This window comes from Pelobates fuscus, chromosome 8 (genome assembly GCF_036172605.1).
Source record: "Pelobates fuscus isolate aPelFus1 chromosome 8, aPelFus1.pri, whole genome shotgun sequence".
Classification (NCBI taxonomy): domain Eukaryota; kingdom Metazoa; phylum Chordata; class Amphibia; order Anura; family Pelobatidae; genus Pelobates; species Pelobates fuscus.
In genome coordinates, this window is record NC_086324.1 from 65618207 (window position 1) to 65636722 (window position 18516).

An 18516-nucleotide genomic window follows, 5' to 3' on the forward strand; every position below is an offset into this window, starting at 1 on the left:
TTTTCTACAGTGGAGATCAGTGATACACAACACATTGTTGTGCCTTTTACTATAGTGCAGGGTCTTGCAGGAGGTGTCATATGTGTCATTTGTGTTTTGCATCAGGCTCCAGCCCAAGGTGTATTTAGGAACATACACATTTTTGTATTTAGAATTTAAGAACATTTGAATAGGTTACGTCTTAAAGTTGCAGTACGCTGCAATGTTTAAACAGTTATTAATGATAATAAATACTACAGACAGTCTGCTCCAGGCAGCCAATTTTATGGAAAGTCAGGGGGCTTCATATTTGCTTTACTTTCTTTACTCAAACCTCCCAGTAGCAAAGAAATGGTTAACAAAGTAGATTAAAAAATAAATAAATAAATAATCATGATTCAAGGTACGTTTTTTTATTTTATTTCTCAGCACAGTAATACTTTTGGTTGTGTCTGTTGAGAGAGCCGGTCACCATAGAGGCCTAGCAACCAGAAGACAGGCCTTCACTGGCTTTAGGCCTCTCCTTACTGAACAGTGGAGTTCAAGTCAATACAAACCCTATCACAGACAACTGTTCCCTGGCATAGGTCCCACCAGAGGACGCAGATCTGCTTCTCTCCGCGGACGCACTGCTTTAGGTAATCCACCTTATTTCCATGTTCATATTGCAGGCCGTCTAACAAATTTTCCCCTTAATGGTCTCTACTAACTATAGATCCCTGGATCCTTCAAACAGTATGAGGTTTCCAAATAGAATTCATGTCCCATCCATATCAGGAAGGAGCACCCACTTCTCTATGACTGAGTCAAGCCGAAGAGGTGACTCTGCATTCCAAACTTTGCAAACTCAGAGATAAAGGAGCCATCAAACCTTCCACTGGCCCCCCAACATTAATCAGCAATGTTTTCTTGATCAAGAAAAAGACTGGAGAATTTCGGTCAGTCATCAAATTACAAGATTTAAATCCATCTGTTTATCAACACGTTAAAATGGGATACACCTTCTATGCAACCTGCTCTGCGAGGGAGATTGGCTCTCCCACTTCATCCTCAAGGATGCCTACCTTACCATTTCAATTGCCTCTGCTCATCGAAGTTACCTTCAATTCCTCTGGCATCACAAACTCTGGCAATTCACTTGCCTCACATACAGGCTTTCATCCGCCCTCTGGTGCTTCACAAAACTCATGAAACCAGTTATGGCCCTCCTTTGATCTCAGGGCGTCAGGTCCATCATCTATCTGGACGACATACTCATTATGGCCCAAGACCCTCATACTCTATATTTACACATGGAAATTACCACCGCTCTCCTACAGAATCTAGGATTCATAATCAACTTTGAGAAGTCTTGTCTTCTCCCATCACAGACCATACAATTCCTGGATTTTCAGAAAGACTCGATTCAGTGTATTCTCCAACTCCCTCTCTCCAAAATAAAAAATATAAAGAAAGACACACAGAGACTCTTAGGCTCTCCTTGCATCTATCTCCGTGATTTGGCAAGAGTCATAGTTCTACTGTCAGCCTCCATTCAGGCCATCTTCCCTGGACCACTACACTACAGGGCAATGCAACATCTCAAAACATTCTACCTTCAAAGGTCCACATCGTACGATCAGCTGATCTCCCTGACCAAAGAGGTCAGACTGGAACTAGATTGGTGGCTCCACAGTATGGAAGCTTGGAATGGGAGAGCCATATTCGGATCCCAACCAGATTTCATCCGAGAATCGGATGTCAGTCTCAAAGGTTGGGGCGCGACTTGCTCAGACTTATTCACTGGAGGACTTTGGAGACCTTCAGAATAGACTCTTCACATAAATTGCCTCATACTGATTGCTGGCTCCTTCGTTGCACGCAGCTTCGCAAAGGATGCCTACAATTGCTCTCTAATTCTACAGATTGACAACCTATCTGCTGTCCGCCAAGTAAATCGATTAGGAGGTTCCCACTCCAAACTTCTTTCAGATTTGACAAAAGAACTCTACCAATTTTGTTTGACCAGGAATATTTCCGTCATGCAGAATACCTCCCACGCCTGGATAACCTAGTAGCAGACTGGTTTTTCCAACACTGGAGGGACGCCAATGACTGGCAACTGGACCCGGACGTATTCCATCTCCTTTGACAGGCTCGTTTCCCTTTACACTTAGACCTTTTCACTTCCCGACTGAATCGCCAGACCGAGGAATTTTTCAGCTGGCTTCCAGACCCAGCATGTTAAGCTGTTGATGCATTTCTTCAGACATGGCCTCAATGGGGGTCTAATGCCTTCCCCCTATTCTCTCTCATTCCTCTGACTCTGCAGAAACTCGGTGTGACAATACTTCTTATTACCCCTCTGTGGAGAGCACAGCCCTGGTATCCCATCCTCCAGGAGTTGTCAATAGATTATCCCCCTGCTCCTTCTTCAGTCTCCAGGCCTTCTCCGAGGTCCTACAAAAGAATTCTATACTTTGGTCATTCAGGATCATCTACAGTCGGTGTCTTGGACCGTTTCAAGGGATTTTGGTGTATGTTGGGACTTTCGTCTACTGCTAAAGGATTATTAAGGGATTCATGGGCTCCAGGAACTCGAAGCTCCTACCTCTCCAGTTGGCAGATCTGGAATAGCTGGTGTGTGGAAAGGGATATTGATCCCTTTTCAGCAACTATAGTTTCCATTATGAATTTCCTATCCTCACTATTTGACCAATTTCAGCAGCACACACTCCTGTTGATGACTTTGCTGTGGGTAGACATCCACCGATCTGCATACTCTTACGTAGCATCAGACTGGCTAGACCACCTGCACCTCAATATTCCTAATTTTGGGACGTCTCGCTAGTTTGTTCCTTTTTGGAACCGTGGCCAACTAATGCTGACCTCTTGTTGAGACAATTTTCCGCTAAGCTGACCTTGCTCCTGTGTTTAGTTTTATTCAGTAGAGTTTCCAACGTCCGATATTTTGACTTTCACGCTATCACTTTCTATTCTGAAGGTGTTAGATTTTCTATTTCCCGTAGAACTAAGACTCTGTCATCCTCAGTTTTTTTACCACTTTTTCCCAGATAGACCCTCTCTCTGTGTAGCGCATTGCCTATAACAATATATCTCTTTCACTATTCCCCTACGGGATCCTAAAGGTCCACTCTTAATTCTCAAGTTTGACCTCGCCAACCAGTGTCCTGTTCTATAATCGCTCATTGATTGATGGCTTTTCAACCTTGCAGGTGTTGATGCCTCCTTCTGTGCTCATTCGGTTCATAGTGCTGCTGCATCCTCTGGTTTTCTGGCAGGTGGATCCCTCTCTGACATATTACCCTCGGCCGACTGGTCTAGAGAATCAACCTTCCGTACCTTTTATTTCTCATGCCTTTTTTCCTCTTATTTACAGGCGTTAAAATAGCAACTATGAAGTCTCCTGTCTTTCCATATAAATAGGGATTATTCTAGTGCTAATGACCGAATAATCAAAATTTTATTAAAAGCAGGAGGCAAATATTTTCCCACAACTTTTCCCTCCCTTTTGTCTGAACGCTTATCTTCATAGCTCAATTTCTGATGGACTTCGATTGACCTTCTATGGTCTATGCTAATAATTGTAATTAATGATGTTATTCAGTTATGCATACTAATTGCTAGGATGTTTGCAAAGTTATATAATGACTTATCTCAGTTGAATAAAAGTTTTATTCTTACATAATGACTTATTCCAGTTGTGTTATATCTGTTAGCAACAGATATTTTATACCATACTTTCACGAGTCTCTGTTTTTTTATTTCTAGTGTGAAACATTTCCTGCTACTTTGAGACATCATTTGCATTCAAGAATACATCCTGGTTTACATAGTTGAGGACACTGTGTTTTTCGTCTACCTGGTTGAATCTTCATCACAATTCACATGGTTGACTACTACTGGTGCGGCTGCATCACGAAAGAGGAAGTGAGAGGGACTTCATTACCCTGTATTACTGATATCTGTACTGTGATTGGTTCATTTTTTATCTTCTCTGTTACTCTGATATATATTACTAATTTCCCCACATTGTCTCCAGCATAAGTCTGATGTAGATGGGAACATTTTACATATTACATAGATGTAGTTCTATAGCCTAGCATGGTTCCTCACACTAAAAGCTTGTAGTGTTTTTTTATTGCTTTAACTGAAACACTTCTTCCTATGACATTTTCAGATAAATCTGCTTTTAAAAACAATCCCAATTCCTTTTAGTTTTCATGTTGATTAGTACTTTTGTCCTACAATTCCTGGTTTTGAACTCAACTCCTTCCTTCAAACCTTTTATTGACATTTTCCGAACGATTTACTCAGTATATAAAAAAGCAAAACTGAATTGAATGTCTTGATTAATTGACACAGAGCTTCAATGTCTACCAGCCTTAATTTTCTATTTCTGAAGCTTGACACTTCCTTCCCAATGCAGCTCAATGAGAAGTCTTTATAAGGCAGGCGCTCTGAGCAGTGTCAACCATATGACACTAACCTAACCAGGAAATAACAGGACCGGTGGTCCGATTAACACCCAGGGGTATAACAAGGTTACTTCATAAAAATGCCAATTTCTAATGAAATCTGCACTTCTAGTATAGTGAAAAATGCAGACACACACTTCACACATGAAGGACGCAAGCGGAGAACAGCCTGGGAGACACTTGTAAGGGTTGCAAGTGTCTGTCCGATCATTTATTGGATTTTTGTTGCTGCCTCTGATGATTAGGTTTTGCAGAGTTCCTAGTTTCATATGTAAGTACATGGGAATTCACACTAACATCCTTGGTTTTGAACAACCCATTCAAGGGCCAATCATAGAACTATGCAGTCTATGATTATATACTGTAACTAAATTCCCATTATTTTTGCCTCAGTAAGGTGTTTTTAAAAACTGTTTGTGGGATTTAAAGCCAGTTTAACCCCTTAAGGACCAAACCTCTGGAATAAAAGGGAATCATGACATGTCACACATGTCATGTGTTCTTAAGGGGTTAAGATAATGGAGTATGCAGGTTTCTCTGAGATTATATATTGTTTTGTATTTTATTTTTTATTTGCAATTTAAAAATAACACTTCTGCTTGGAAGGAGTTGAAAATGGGCATTGCTTGAATCTCTTTAAAATGAGAGGGCAAAAAAATAATTTACATTGTAGGTGTGGGCAGCTAAGCAAAGATTATGCTGCCTGCTGGCTGCATCATATCAGAAATTAAAACTGGTTGAGAATTTCAATACAAGTGAAAAACTAGCAAGCTGAGAACCCCCCAAAAGGTGATCAAAATAAACAATTGACAAACCAGAAATTGAATTGAAAATATTTGCAGATAACCAATACTGTGAAGATAAAAATTGGGGTATTCATAAGGAACAGAATATTCCATGTATAGATAACAAAAGGTTTTAGATTTCACTATCACTTACATCTAGTGATTAATTGGTATATATTCTTTAAATTGTGTAAGATGGCCAGAGCTGGGACAACTTTTAAAAAGTGGTACCATCAGCAGTTTGTTCCCCTGGTTCCCATGGTAATACAACCAATTTTAGTGCATTCTCTTACCTCTTACACAGGGTTCAATTTGATTCTTCACATAGCATAATTTTAATTGCGGTCTGTAACGGACACCTTCCGTTGACGGATGCTCCTAGCGCTTCCTGAGGACTCCAAACACTGCAGCAGACACCACAACCACCGCAGACTCCACAACCGCCGTAGCTTAACTGGAGTCTCGCCGTCTTCCTTCCACCCTGCATGAACCTCCAGCATCCAGGAACGTGTGGGGAAGACCTCTCCTCCAAGGAGAGCGTAACAGGATCAAGCTCTCAAAAGAGCTAAGTGATTACAGCTCAAGGGAGTATGCAGAGCATAGCAATCCCCAGTGTGATATAGCAGTTCCCTCCAATAACGAGACAAGGCTACATATTGAGGGTCAAGAAGATCTCTGATGTTTAATGACAGGGACTCTGCTTTTATGCAGTGCTCCCCTGCAAGGGAGACGCCCACAGGCAATTAGGCATTAACCAATCAGACAGGGGCGTACCTAGAGCATTTGGCACCCGGGGCGGACCCTGAGTGTGCCCCCCCCCCCCCCCCCCCCCATAATAAAAATGTAAGAAAACACCCACATATTTTTTCAATAGTTTCAATACCAGTGCTTTTGTAGAAAGGGGCTGGTGAGAACCTTCTAGAAAACTCCTGCCCTGCCCCGCCCCTTTCTACAAAGCCCCTTGTCTCGCCCTTCATATAAAAACCCTGCACCCCGATCACATAAATTTCATTCACTCCCTACACATAAAAATCCTGCACACCCCCTTAATAAAAAACCCTGCACACCCCCTTAATAAAAAACAAAAACGTACACAACCCCTTAATTAATAACAAAAAACCTGCACACCCCCCTTATAAAAACCCTGCACACCCCCTTAACAAAAAAACAAAAATCTGCAGTGCACATCCTCCCTTAATAAATAGAATACTGCAACCCCCTTAATCAAAAAAACCCTGCACCCCCATTATTTAAACCTCCCCCTTTAATTCTTTAATCCACAGCCCCCTTTAATTAATCCACACCCCCCTTAATTAATACACCCCCCTTAATAAATCCTCACCCCCCTTAATTAATACACACCCCTTAATTAATCCTCACTCCCCCTTAATTAATACACCCCCTTAATTAATCCACACACCCCTTAATTAATACATCCCCTTAATTAATCCACACACCCCTTAATTAATACACCCCCTTAATTAATCCTCACTCCCCCTTAATACACCCCCCTTAATTACTCCACCCCCCTTAATTAATCCACACACCCTTAATTAGTACACCCCCCTTAATTAATCCACACACCCCTTAATTATTACACCCCCTTAATTAATCCACTCACCCCTTAATTAATCCTCTCACCCCTTAATTAATCCTCACTCCCCCTTAATACACCACCCTTAATTAATACTCACTCTCCCCTTAATTAACCCACACCCCCTTAATACACCCCCCTTAATCCACACCCCCCTTAATTAATACTCACTCCCCCCTTAATTAATACTCCCCCCTTAATTAATCAATACACGCCCCTTAATTAATACACCCCCCTTAATTAATACACCCCCCTTAATTAATACACCCCCCTTAATTAATACTCACTCCCCCCTTAATTAATACACCCCCCTTAATTAATCCACACCCCCTTACTTAATACACCCCCCTTAATTAACCCACACCCCCTTAATACACCCCCCTTAATTAATCCACACACCCTTAATTAATACTCACTCCCCCCTTAATTAATACTCACCCCCCTTAATTAATCAATACACCCCCCTTAATTAATGCACCCCCCTTAATTAATACACCCCCTTAATTAATACACCCCCCTTAATATTCACTCCCCCCTTAATTAATACACCCCCTTAATTAATACTCACTCCCCCCTTAATACACCCCCTTAATTAATACACCCCCCTTAATTAATACTCAAACCTTAATTAATACACCCCCTTAATTAATACACCCCCTTAATTAATACTCACTCCCCCCTTAATTAATACACCCCCCCCTAATTAATACACCCCCTTAATTAATACACCCCCCTTAATTAATACACACCCCCCTTAATTAAACCTCCCTCCCCTTTAATTCTTTAATCCATTATCCACCCCCCCCCCCTTTAATTAATTTAGCCCCATCACATAAAATTACTACTTACATTTTATTGATGCCTTGACCGACTGGGTCCCTCACCGCCCGGATCCTTCCGCTGAAGATCCGTGAAGGCGGGCTGACGGCGCTGCGCACGACGTCATCACGTTGCGCGATGCCGCGGCCCGCAACACTCCTCCCCTTCTCATCCATGTAAGTCCTGCCGGGCCGCAAAGGTGCTGCGGCTGTGCGCAGCGTAATGATGGGGGCCGGGGGGTGACACATGACACCGGACGTCATGGCACCCCCCTAGTCAGTGGCACCCGGGGCGGGCCGCCCCCTCCGCCCCCTCCGCCCCCCCCTTAGTACGCCACTGCAATCAGATATCGGTTACATCCCACAAATTCCCTCCCCTCTGCTTGGGAGATAATTGAGTTTCTTACTGTATCTACTCAATTATCTCCAAGCTGAAAAATCATACATTTTATGCATTTTAATAACTTTCTCATTTTACATAGTACATGAATAAAACTTTTTATGAACAACATAACTTGTGGAACAACATATTCAAAATTCGTGAGAATCCGTCCAGTGGTTCCAGAAATATTAAAAAGTATCTTTGGACCGACCGCACGCCTGTTTGCATGCCCAAAACAGTTCCACAGATTCAGGCTGTGCGGTCGGTCTATTACTGCCTTGAAAATAACAAAGTCCCATCCGAAGGCGGCGTTCGAATCGTCGAACTCACTTCGACTTCTGTCGAAGTGTCGAAGTGGAACCGGGGCCGCGTTTTAGCAGTGTTCAATAGTATAATGGAGGTCTATTTTACGCCAAATGACAAAGTCCCGTTCGAACGTGTGTTTGAATTTCCGAACGGGACTTAGTCTCCAGCCGTAGTGTCGAAGGGCAGGGGAAGGTATAGGTCAGCGGTATTCGTTCAAATGTGTGGCCGATTTCCGTTCCAGGGAGTTGACGGCACACACCACTGACCGCATTCGACTGCATTAAAATGGCCGCCGCCACGTGTTCGACTGTCTAATGGTGGCCACTTCGACTACTTCGGCACTTCAACTGCGTCCGAAGTGCCAGTTTAAAAGTACAAACCCTTTCTTTGTACCACACAGTTAAAGGGCAAGAAACAGTATACAAAAATCCATGATGCCTATATGCAGTTCTTAAAGGGCAATACATCCCAGGGCCATAGTCGCAGGAGGCTAGCGATCAGTCCTCTCCAATGCCCAGTGGCAAATCAGATTTAGGTTTTCTATAATTCGAAATTTGTGCTTAATATGATGGAGAACAAATAATGTGGAGCACTTAAGCTACATTGAATTGAACAATCTCCCCACTTTGGTGATTTAATTCTTCTTTGGGCTGTGCTGCATGTAACCAGGGCCTGCGCCACCGTTAGGTGAACTAGGCATTCGCCTAGGGCACTGGCCTGCTGGGGGCACCCACCGGGATATTTCCTGGTGGGCTCTCCCTCTCATGAGCCGCAGTGTTGGGTGAGCGGCTCTAGAGCCGCCCCCTCAGTGCCGGGCAGATCCTCCAGGCGTCCGAAAATGGGTGCGCCTGGAGGAGCCTTGTCACAAGGAGCCCAGGAGGTGGCCATATGGCCACCTCAGGCACCCTCAAAGCTGTCCGTTTTTTGGTATGGCAGCACAGGCACCTGCTTACCCTCATAGCAGCTGCCTGCTCTGCCAATGAATGCCGGCCGAGGAGAGGAGGCAGACAGGCAGCAGTGTGGGCAGCGAGGGAGGCTCTTTTTGCAGCTTCCCACTCCTCCCTCACACGGCCCTCTGTGATGTCGAGAACAGGAATATGACGTAATTCCGGCCCCTGCATACTAAACAGCGCGCTGGAGGAGTGAGAAGCTGCACCACACTGAACCCTAGGGAGGTAAGGAGGCAGGATGTCTGTAAGTGTGTTTGTGTGTGTGTGTGTCTGTCAGTGAGTGTATGTATGTATGTCAGTGAGTGTCTGCCTGTGTGTGTGTCTGTCAGTGAGTGTGTGAGTGTTTGACTGTCAGTGTGTGTGTCTTCGTGTGTGTCTTTCAGTGAGAGAGTGTATGTATGTCAGTGAGTGTCTGCCTGTGTGTGTGTGTGTGTCTGTCAGTGAGTGTGTGAGCGTTTGACTGTCAGTGTGTGTGTCTATCAGTGAGTGTCTGCCTGTGTGTGTGTGTCTGTCAGTGAGTGAGTGTATGCATGTCAGTGAGTGTCTGCCTGTGTGTGTGTGTCTGCCTGTATGTGTGTCTGTCAGTGAGTGAGTGTATGTATGTCAGTGAGTGTCTGCCTGTGTGTGTGTATCGGTCAGTGTGTTTCTGTCAGTGAGTGTATGTATGTCAGTGAGTGTCTGTCTGTGTGTGTATATGTATGTCAGTGAGTATCTATGTGTGTCTGTCAGTGAATGTCTGTGTGTGTGCTTCTGTCAGTAAGTGAGTGTATGTCTGTCAGTGAGTGCGTTTCTGAGTCTGTCAGTGAGTGAGTGTATGTCTGTGGGTGAGTTTATGTGTGTGTCTGTCAGTGAGTGAGTTTCTGTGTGTGTCTGTCAGTGAAATAGTGTATCTGCCAGTGTGTGTCTGTCAGTGAGAGAGCGACATGAAGGGGGACAAAATGGATCTTTGCCTAGGGCGGCAGAAATCCTTGCACCGGCCCTGCAAGTAACCACCTTTTATTTTTCTCTCTTTTCTTATATTTACTAAAACTACACATTCTTCATGTTTTCCAACTTTAACCCTTCAATAACAATACTGCTAACCAAACCGCCGCCTCTATTTCATAGCAATAACCCTTCTCTCGCTGTACTGCAAACCCTGACTCCTCTCTCTGTTTCTCAACCCTTCCTCAATATAATACTAGCCCTCATTCACCTCGGCTTCCTAATACTTCATCTACCATACCATTAACTTTAACCATCTCCAAATTTACAGTTTTCCTTTCTTCTTTTTGGCTTATAGCATACACTAACTTGATATCCCTGTTGCATATCCAGTGAAAGAAGAATAACATTTTGCTTTATATTATTTTACTTGTTTGGGCAACCTGGGCATTATATGATCTAAGATTTGCTCTCTTCTGAATAAACTGATAAAGTAGTTGCACCATAGAAGTTAGATTTGCTTTACAAGTAAATATCAAATGCCCCTCACCTGTGAGATGTGAGCACTACTGCACACCGATCCTTAACTTCTTCAGAGATAATTTTCCAAAGATGTCTCTTTGTTTGTGGGTCCATTCCTGAGCTTGGCTCATCCTATACAAAACCAAAGATAAACAACATTTGCATTTCTAGTTCACAAGCTGAATCTACACAACCAAAAGACACATAGTCCTCTTATACAAAAATAAGGTAGGCTGGCCTCTGACCCGACTAGAGTCTATGCCTCTTACACCTCTTACATTCTCACTCAATGTTACCTTGCTAGCTATCATTTTAATATAAATATTATTATACGGACAACCCTATCTTCATCCAAATGCATACAAATTTGGCTATGGTAATAATTTTTACCACTGCAAAGGATTCAATTATTTTCATTAGAACTAGTGTGCAACAAACATGCATGTGCTGTAATTATTATTGTGTAATGATATTGATGTTACAAAGTTTTGGCGTCCAGTAGCCAGATCAGCAATGTTTTCTGCCAGAGGTAGCCACTCGTTACCCAGGTGGTTGAGCCCCTGAGCCTTGAGTGGCCATCTGGTCTTAAGCAGAGATGGGAGACTGGGGCAGAAAGATGATAATCGTAGTGAGGCAAGCCGAGGTCAGTGGGAAGGAGAAGCAGCAAAGTCAAAACGGTCCAAATTCAGCAACAGGTAGGAGAAACAGGAACAAGCTTGATTAGAGAGTACAGGAACCACAATAATCTGGCAAAGGTACAGAGACAGGAAGTAGCTTTTATAGGCCAAGAACCAGACACCTGACCAGACACAGCTAAAGAGAGTTGTCACTGATACCATTGCTTGTAGAGTCAAGGTTATCAGATCTCAGGTAAATTTGCAAAAGGCAGGCTGGTGTACTGGTAAGGAAGAGGTTTAGCAGCATGTAAACCAGCGTTCAAAACCCAGCAGAGTCAGTTCCTCACATATTGATTCTCAAGTGCTGGCGTCATGATGTCAGAAATGCTCTAAACACTATACAAATCTCAGTCTGCAAAACACACAGTGCCCTGTTGTGGTTCCTAGTATTCAAATAATGCTTTTGTCTGTTTTGTATACTTTTGGTATTGACCCGACCTGCTCTCGACTACTCTGTTTTCTGGCTCCCCTGACTCAGCTTTGTTTCTTGTATTGTGTATTTCTAGCTTTCCTTGACCATGACTTGTTCTGACGTACTTGAATGTATATTCCATTATCCGGCCATTCTAAGCACCGGTTTAGGGACCTTCTATCTGTCTTTGTTTCTTCTAGTGGAGTCACATTGTGAGTGTTGGGTTGTAGGGTAACAAGTGTATTACAGACAAGCATATCAGCTTGCCTTGATTTACCAACACTTTTTTGATACAGTCATACTGTCTAATTTACTTTTCTTTGTGTGCAGGAAGTATCTATAAATTTACAAGCATTCATGTCATACTTTCAATTCAATATGTTAAGTTTGGTATTAACAAATGAGAGCCTGATGGGCCAACAAATTGTTGTCCACTCTATGCTGCCCTCACTGTAATTATTAATATTGTTAGTAGCAGTTTGAAGCACTCTCTTTACCAAAAGCAGAATAGAAGGCCGTCCAACAAGGGCCAGAGCGGTAGATAGCTTCCTTCGTGTGCCGCAGCTATAATTGGCAGTAATTACATCCTTGTATTGAATGAGGCAAAGTTTGTGAAGAAGTCTGTTGCAAACCTATTAATCAAAACACAATGTAAATAGCTAACTAATAAATAAATAAATAGAAGAGACTATTCAAAGTTAGTTTGTCCAAAACCACCTTTAAAAGTCAAGAAAATGCATACGTTATAAGAAAAGCAGTTAAAACGGTTTTCTTCCAATTTCAGAGATAAAATCCCCAGATAAATGGAATTTGTAGCAACAGCTGGAGTCTATCTTTAGGCCGGCTCTCCATAAAATATACAATGATACAAATATTACGCACTACACATATTATACGTGAATTAAATGCTGCTTTGGAAAGTATGGTGTTTGCAAGGTGAGGTTGATAATATCCCCTTCTATTGTGTGTCTTTTCTCAAACAATAATGGCAGCAAAAAGCACTCAGGCACTTTTGACATTCAGTACAAAAGTAAGAACAGTTTTTTATAAAACTAAACATTGCAGACAGTTAAAAAGATCTTGTCCATTTATCTGGACGGGAAGACCTTTACATATATATTTGTGTATATATTTGTTTCCTAATGCCACATTGATAAACATGGTTTACTTACAGATGTAATTGACTTTTCTGGGATCCCATGAATTCGTGCATAATAGTACAAGTGTTCTTCTCCAGTCATGAAGTCATCCAAAGCATCATCCTGGGGGCAATATCCAAAGGATGACCAGTCTTGGTTGAAACCCAAAACATCCACCATATTCCTGTGTAGAGTATTAGAGCAAGTGAGGGACATATATTCTTACAATATATAATTGATAGTTCTTCTGTACTCATGCCGATGTATATCTGTAATAAATCTGACGTGACACTTGTGAATGTGTCTAATGTCTTGAAAAATGTACATGATTTTACTTTCGAACGTTGTGGGGCATAGTATTTTTATCTGTATCATAACTTTGTACAGTTAAGCTGAAATTCTCATATATCAATATTTTTTTTCCATCCAACGTGGAAAGAATATAATATAAACAAGAGCCTTTATTGCAATACAGGAGTCATTGAAGGTAATATCTTGACTCTGTTTGTCTTCTTTGTTTATTTCCACATAGCATTGATCGTCAGTAAATATATAATCAAGTGCTGTTATGTAAAACCTACAAAAAAAAAATCTATTTTTTTTCCCCGACATTCTAGTGCTGTTTGGGATTTAACAATATCTCAAAAAAAGTTGAAACATCTTACTTTAGCTAACTGACTTACCAATTGAATCAATGGGATAAAATTTATCTTGTCACCATAATAGGTCTCCTAGAGCTACTTTTTATCGCCATCCATAACTACACATACACTATGCTACAAGAAAGTATCATTTTTTGAACATCAAGTATTAATTGCGTTTTGTTCTTAAGGTATGAGATTGTCCTCAAGAAGGGATTTATACTTAGTGTTGCTAAAGTGTAAAAAAATTACTTTTTCTAAAAGTAGTATTTAGAAACAGATCACTCCCAGCCAGACCAACTAGAGGTGATCATTTTCACAAGAAAGCAGTATGACAGTAGAGGGCCCATGATGACACTTGACATTTTGCTTAGCTATTAGTTTTACCAATGAGATTTATTTTTAAGAAAACAATATTACAAAAAGTTGACTAGAGAAACACATACACAAAGTATAATCTGTCATGACAAGGTAGCAGGTTGACATAATCACATACTGGGCATTAACAAAATGTATACACACATTTCCATGAAATATATTGTCCTGTAATCAATGGTCACAGATCATGAAAACTCAAGAGTAATCCAAACCAATATGCACTAAAGGGAAAGGCAGTGATAGAGGAAAAAAAGGGAATAAAAAAAGCTGCAAGAAGAAAGAGCAAACTCCATGTGACCCCGGATACAATCATTCCCCAGAAGTCTCATCTATCCTACATACTGTAGATTAGATGAGATAAAGGACTGTGTTTTGTAAAGCTATGTTTTTTTTTTTTATTCTTTATTTTTTGTTGTGCAGGTAAGTACATCGTATAAACAAACGCCACGACAGCGTGCGCATAGTATGCAGGTGAATCAGTGGTGTGAGTACATGTACAATTTTTGTGATAATTGAACAGGCTTAACATGAGTGTACATAACTTACGGTATATATGTTGAGTTGAACACAAAATACACTAGGGTTATGCCAGGTAAGTCTAGCTGAGGTGAGTAGCGTATAAGGTTAACCATGAGCTCGGGTAAACTGGCTAAAACAAGTTTTGTCTGACAATGCAAAGGCATCAGGCGTTATCAAGGCATACTGGGTGGGCTGAACTTAATACCGTCAGACAAAATATGATTCCAGTGTACACGTTAATCTTAATCTAGTTTGTTCTGTCGCTTAATATCTGCCGGGTACTAGTTCTAGGGATGGAGCATGTTTAAGAAGCAATTTGTGGGTTGTGGATTGAAATAGCATGCCCACACCGAGCTTAAATGGATCAGCGGCTGCGGGAGGGGAAGCTGTCGGTGGGGCCGGTGTTTGCCTCCTAGGGAGGTATCTCGCCTTATCAATCTGGCTAGTGTTTCCCAGTGTGTACGAGCTAAGCTCTAGTCATGCTGTGGGAGAAAAGTAATGAGCACTACATTTCAACAGTGGGGCATAGTTTCACTGCAAAAGGGATGTTTAGGCAGTCATATCGTATGGATTAAGACCTTCAGGCTCGTCTCACACAGGTAATATTGCATATTTGCCATCAGTAGTTATTAAAAATTCCCCTGTAATCAAGCCCGCACTGAGAGCAGGCTGTACTCCAAGGGCTCTTTGCTCTTCGTGTGGGGCTGCTTATCTGATGCCCATTAATGGCGGGCTGCTAGGACTGAGACACCCAAGTCCATCCCTCCATACGGCAGGTGGCCACCAGCCCCGAATGCCTGTGCGCTCCCATCCCGTCCCGGCCGACGAGCAACTCAGATCAGATATCTGGCTAGGGCGTCTGAGTCCTCTCTGGGCTCCTGGTCTGCGCTGCTAGGTGGGAATCACCCGACGGAGCGGCTTAGTCGAGGGTTTTCTGCTTTCCCCAGGGCGCCTAGCCGGCAAGTAGCGGCGGGACGGCAAGGCAGTCTTACTGTGATGTTGTGTTGTTCTCCTCTCCGGTGCCTTGTAAGACCTCTGGTGTGACTTTCGGCATTTCGGGTGCGCTCCGGCATCGGATCTGCGGACAGCAGATTCAGCTGCAATCTTCTGTGTAGCAGGTAAGTCCTGGGGGGTTGGTCTGCGTTCCAAACGCCTCCAGAAGTCTTGACAGATTTGATTAAATCGGGCCTCGAAGCTCTTTTTTCATGCTTGGATGTCTGACCCCACTCGAGATTGCTCAGGTAGAGATTCGGCGGCCATCTTGGGCTCGGCCTGCAGGCTTCGCTCCGGCAGCGGTTCGGAGTGCTGTAGATATGGAGGTTTCCCCAGCGGGGACCGGGATAACCCCCACCGGTCCAGAGGGGGGGGATGCGGGGTATCAGCAGGGCCACTGCTCAAAGTGGTCCACATGTTGGGAGGTCGGCCGCCTCTCCCTGTCATGAGGTCGCCTTCTGTGCTAGGCCGCATGTGAGGAGCGTGGTTTATCTCTTCAGAAGTATTCAATGCTTGTATCCACGAGCTCCCACTTGGTTCAGTAATAATCAGTCATGGTGCAGGGCTGTAGAATTCACGATTATGGACAGTAATTGCCGAGACACAGAGACACACACGTCTGGCCAGCTCGGCTGCTAGGCCCCGCCCCGTAAAGCTATGTTTTATTGTTTCAGTATGGCCAAATACATATCATGTTTCTTAAATCACCTCTGTACAGGTATGATAATTATATTAAGACGGGACAAGAAAGGGTGGGGCCTGACCGGCATGGGGATTGGTTTCACACTGCATGAGCTTTTGGAGATTTCTCATGATTCAGCCTCTCCAGCTGACTAATTGACCCATAAATCTGACTCCAAGGGATCATGCTGATCTACTGCAATATCCAGGCTATCAATCTGCGAGTGTGGCACCACTTACCTCGGTCAGCACCCAACTGGGACAATCCTGCATCCTAGCTAAGGCCTAATTGGTGACAAGGAATGAGGGAGGCGGCTGATTAATCTACCCATGATCAGCCAAGGTACGCCTCGGCTCCAATATCCTCTACAGACTATAAGCAACTACTACTGCACAGGTCTCAACTGCTGCACAGGTCCCGCACGCTTCTACAAAATGGAGGACACATACCTCCTGAACATTGACCTACACAGTCTAAATCAGCTCTGAATGGCGCATTTGAGAATCGCTGGCATGTCTTGACGAGATCTTTACACACTTCTGGACACAGATAGAGGCTCGTATCATGTCGGCACGTATTTGGAACCAGGGGGAAGGCCACGCACCAGGTGCACAAGCCCTCTATAGATGCATCTTCCACACTTGTGCAACCCAGCTTTGGCCTACCCAAACGGAAAGCCGATGGGGAGCCTCTGTCAAATCAAAAGGGGGAAGAACTTGGACTCTGCCATGAGTCCCCAAGCCCGTGGTACAATGAGGCATGCCTTCACTATGGCCTTAGGCTGCAGGGTTGCCATGCCTTGTTCCTGGTTAGATGTGCCTATCTGCTGCCTTCATGTTCCCATGTCAAGTTGTTGGCTGACTCTGCACTTACCACACATTATTGATCTCTGGCTCTCTGATGCCAAATCCTTGATGCCCGCTGATAGTTTTGCATTTACAAGACCTCTCTAAATGTGCGCAGTGAGCTTGTGTATTTATTTTTTTCTTCTTCTTTACCTCTTACATCTCTAAAATGCAGCAAGGTAGCAGAGGGCTTATCTTAGTGGGTGCCTCCACTTGTAACTCTACATTGCTGTGAAGCAGCTTAATTTCTAGCCATCTTGTTGTATTTACCTACACAGCTTCCGTATATGGTTAACCTAATGCAGTACTACCCCATGGTAGAAAATGGATTTTTTTTTATATATATATATAAATCTTTATTTTCATTTTTAAAAATTCATTCAGATACAGCTTTCAACTATAAATTTAGAACACAGTACATTAAGTTACATTGCAATAAAATATAAAATGTAGATAACAATAGGACCGTGTTTCGAATAAACATATACCCAGTTTCTGCTATATCTACAGTCATACAATCATACCATACATACAGTTCATCTTATCCATACATCTCACATTTCACTACTGCCTAAGAGTAGCTCTCTATAGGGGAGCGGGGGGTTTGAGTTTTATGGTTAATATATCTAACCCAAGGGACCCAAACTTCATTATATTTCTCTCTGGATATCTTGTTTAAAGCTATCCCAGCTTCCATGCTGCGTTGGTAATCTATCTGTGTACATATATCATGCCAGTTTAGCGCACCCATATTTCTCCAATTTCTAGCCATAACTATTTTTATTGCCATACAGATGTGAATCATAAGAATTTTTAGTTTTATATTGCTTTTTGGCAGATCCAGATGAAACAAAAACATTTGGGGCGTAATCACAGTCTGAATCTCAAACATAAAATCTACCAGTTCCGATAAGATTATTTTCATAGGTTTCAACTCCTCACAGTCCCACCAGATGTGGGAGAATGAACCTAACTCCCTGCCACATCTCCAACAATCTGGTAGGAGTGTGGGTTGAAATCTATGAAGGCGAGTAGGTACCAAGTACCAACGGTATACTAGTTTGAAGTACACTTCCTGTATATTCACCCCATGTAGATATCTTTTTACTGCTTGTAAACCCGAAAACCAATCCTCAGCCGAGGATGAAAAATGAAGTTCTTGCTCCCATTTATTCATTGCTGGCGCTTTATCTATTTGCCTTTGGCTTCTTAAAAATTGATTAAATCTAGATGCGATTTTTTTTTTAGAATGGGATGCTACGAACTGGTCAATTGGAGAAGTTTCCGAAAGGACTTTTCCCATAGTAAAGGATTTTATTCTTAAGTAGTTAAATATTTCCTTCGAAGGGAGGTTATATTTAGACTGTAACATTGGAAATGGCAGTATTTTGTTATTATTTAGAAGTTCTGCTATTCTTACTATTCCACAATTTTCCCATTCTTGAATATTTATATCCTTTATGTAAAGTTTTAAGCTTATTAATGGGGCATT

The 18516-nt window shown here is 42.5% G+C and overlaps 1 protein-coding gene across 1 annotated transcript in view; it reads right to left on the reverse strand.

Moving 5' to 3' along the window:
• The window catches only part of ABCA12 (ATP binding cassette subfamily A member 12), a 154841-nt gene that overhangs the window by 20447 nt on the left and 115878 nt on the right, over positions 1–18516 (reverse strand). The window contains exons 27-29 of the mRNA XM_063429419.1: positions 13000–13150; positions 12325–12459; positions 10767–10870 (exon numbers count right to left, since the gene is read on the reverse strand). Coding sequence (XP_063285489.1) covers positions 10767–10870; positions 12325–12459; positions 13000–13150 — 390 coding nt within the window. The remainder of the gene's footprint in view (positions 1–10766; positions 10871–12324; positions 12460–12999; positions 13151–18516) is intronic.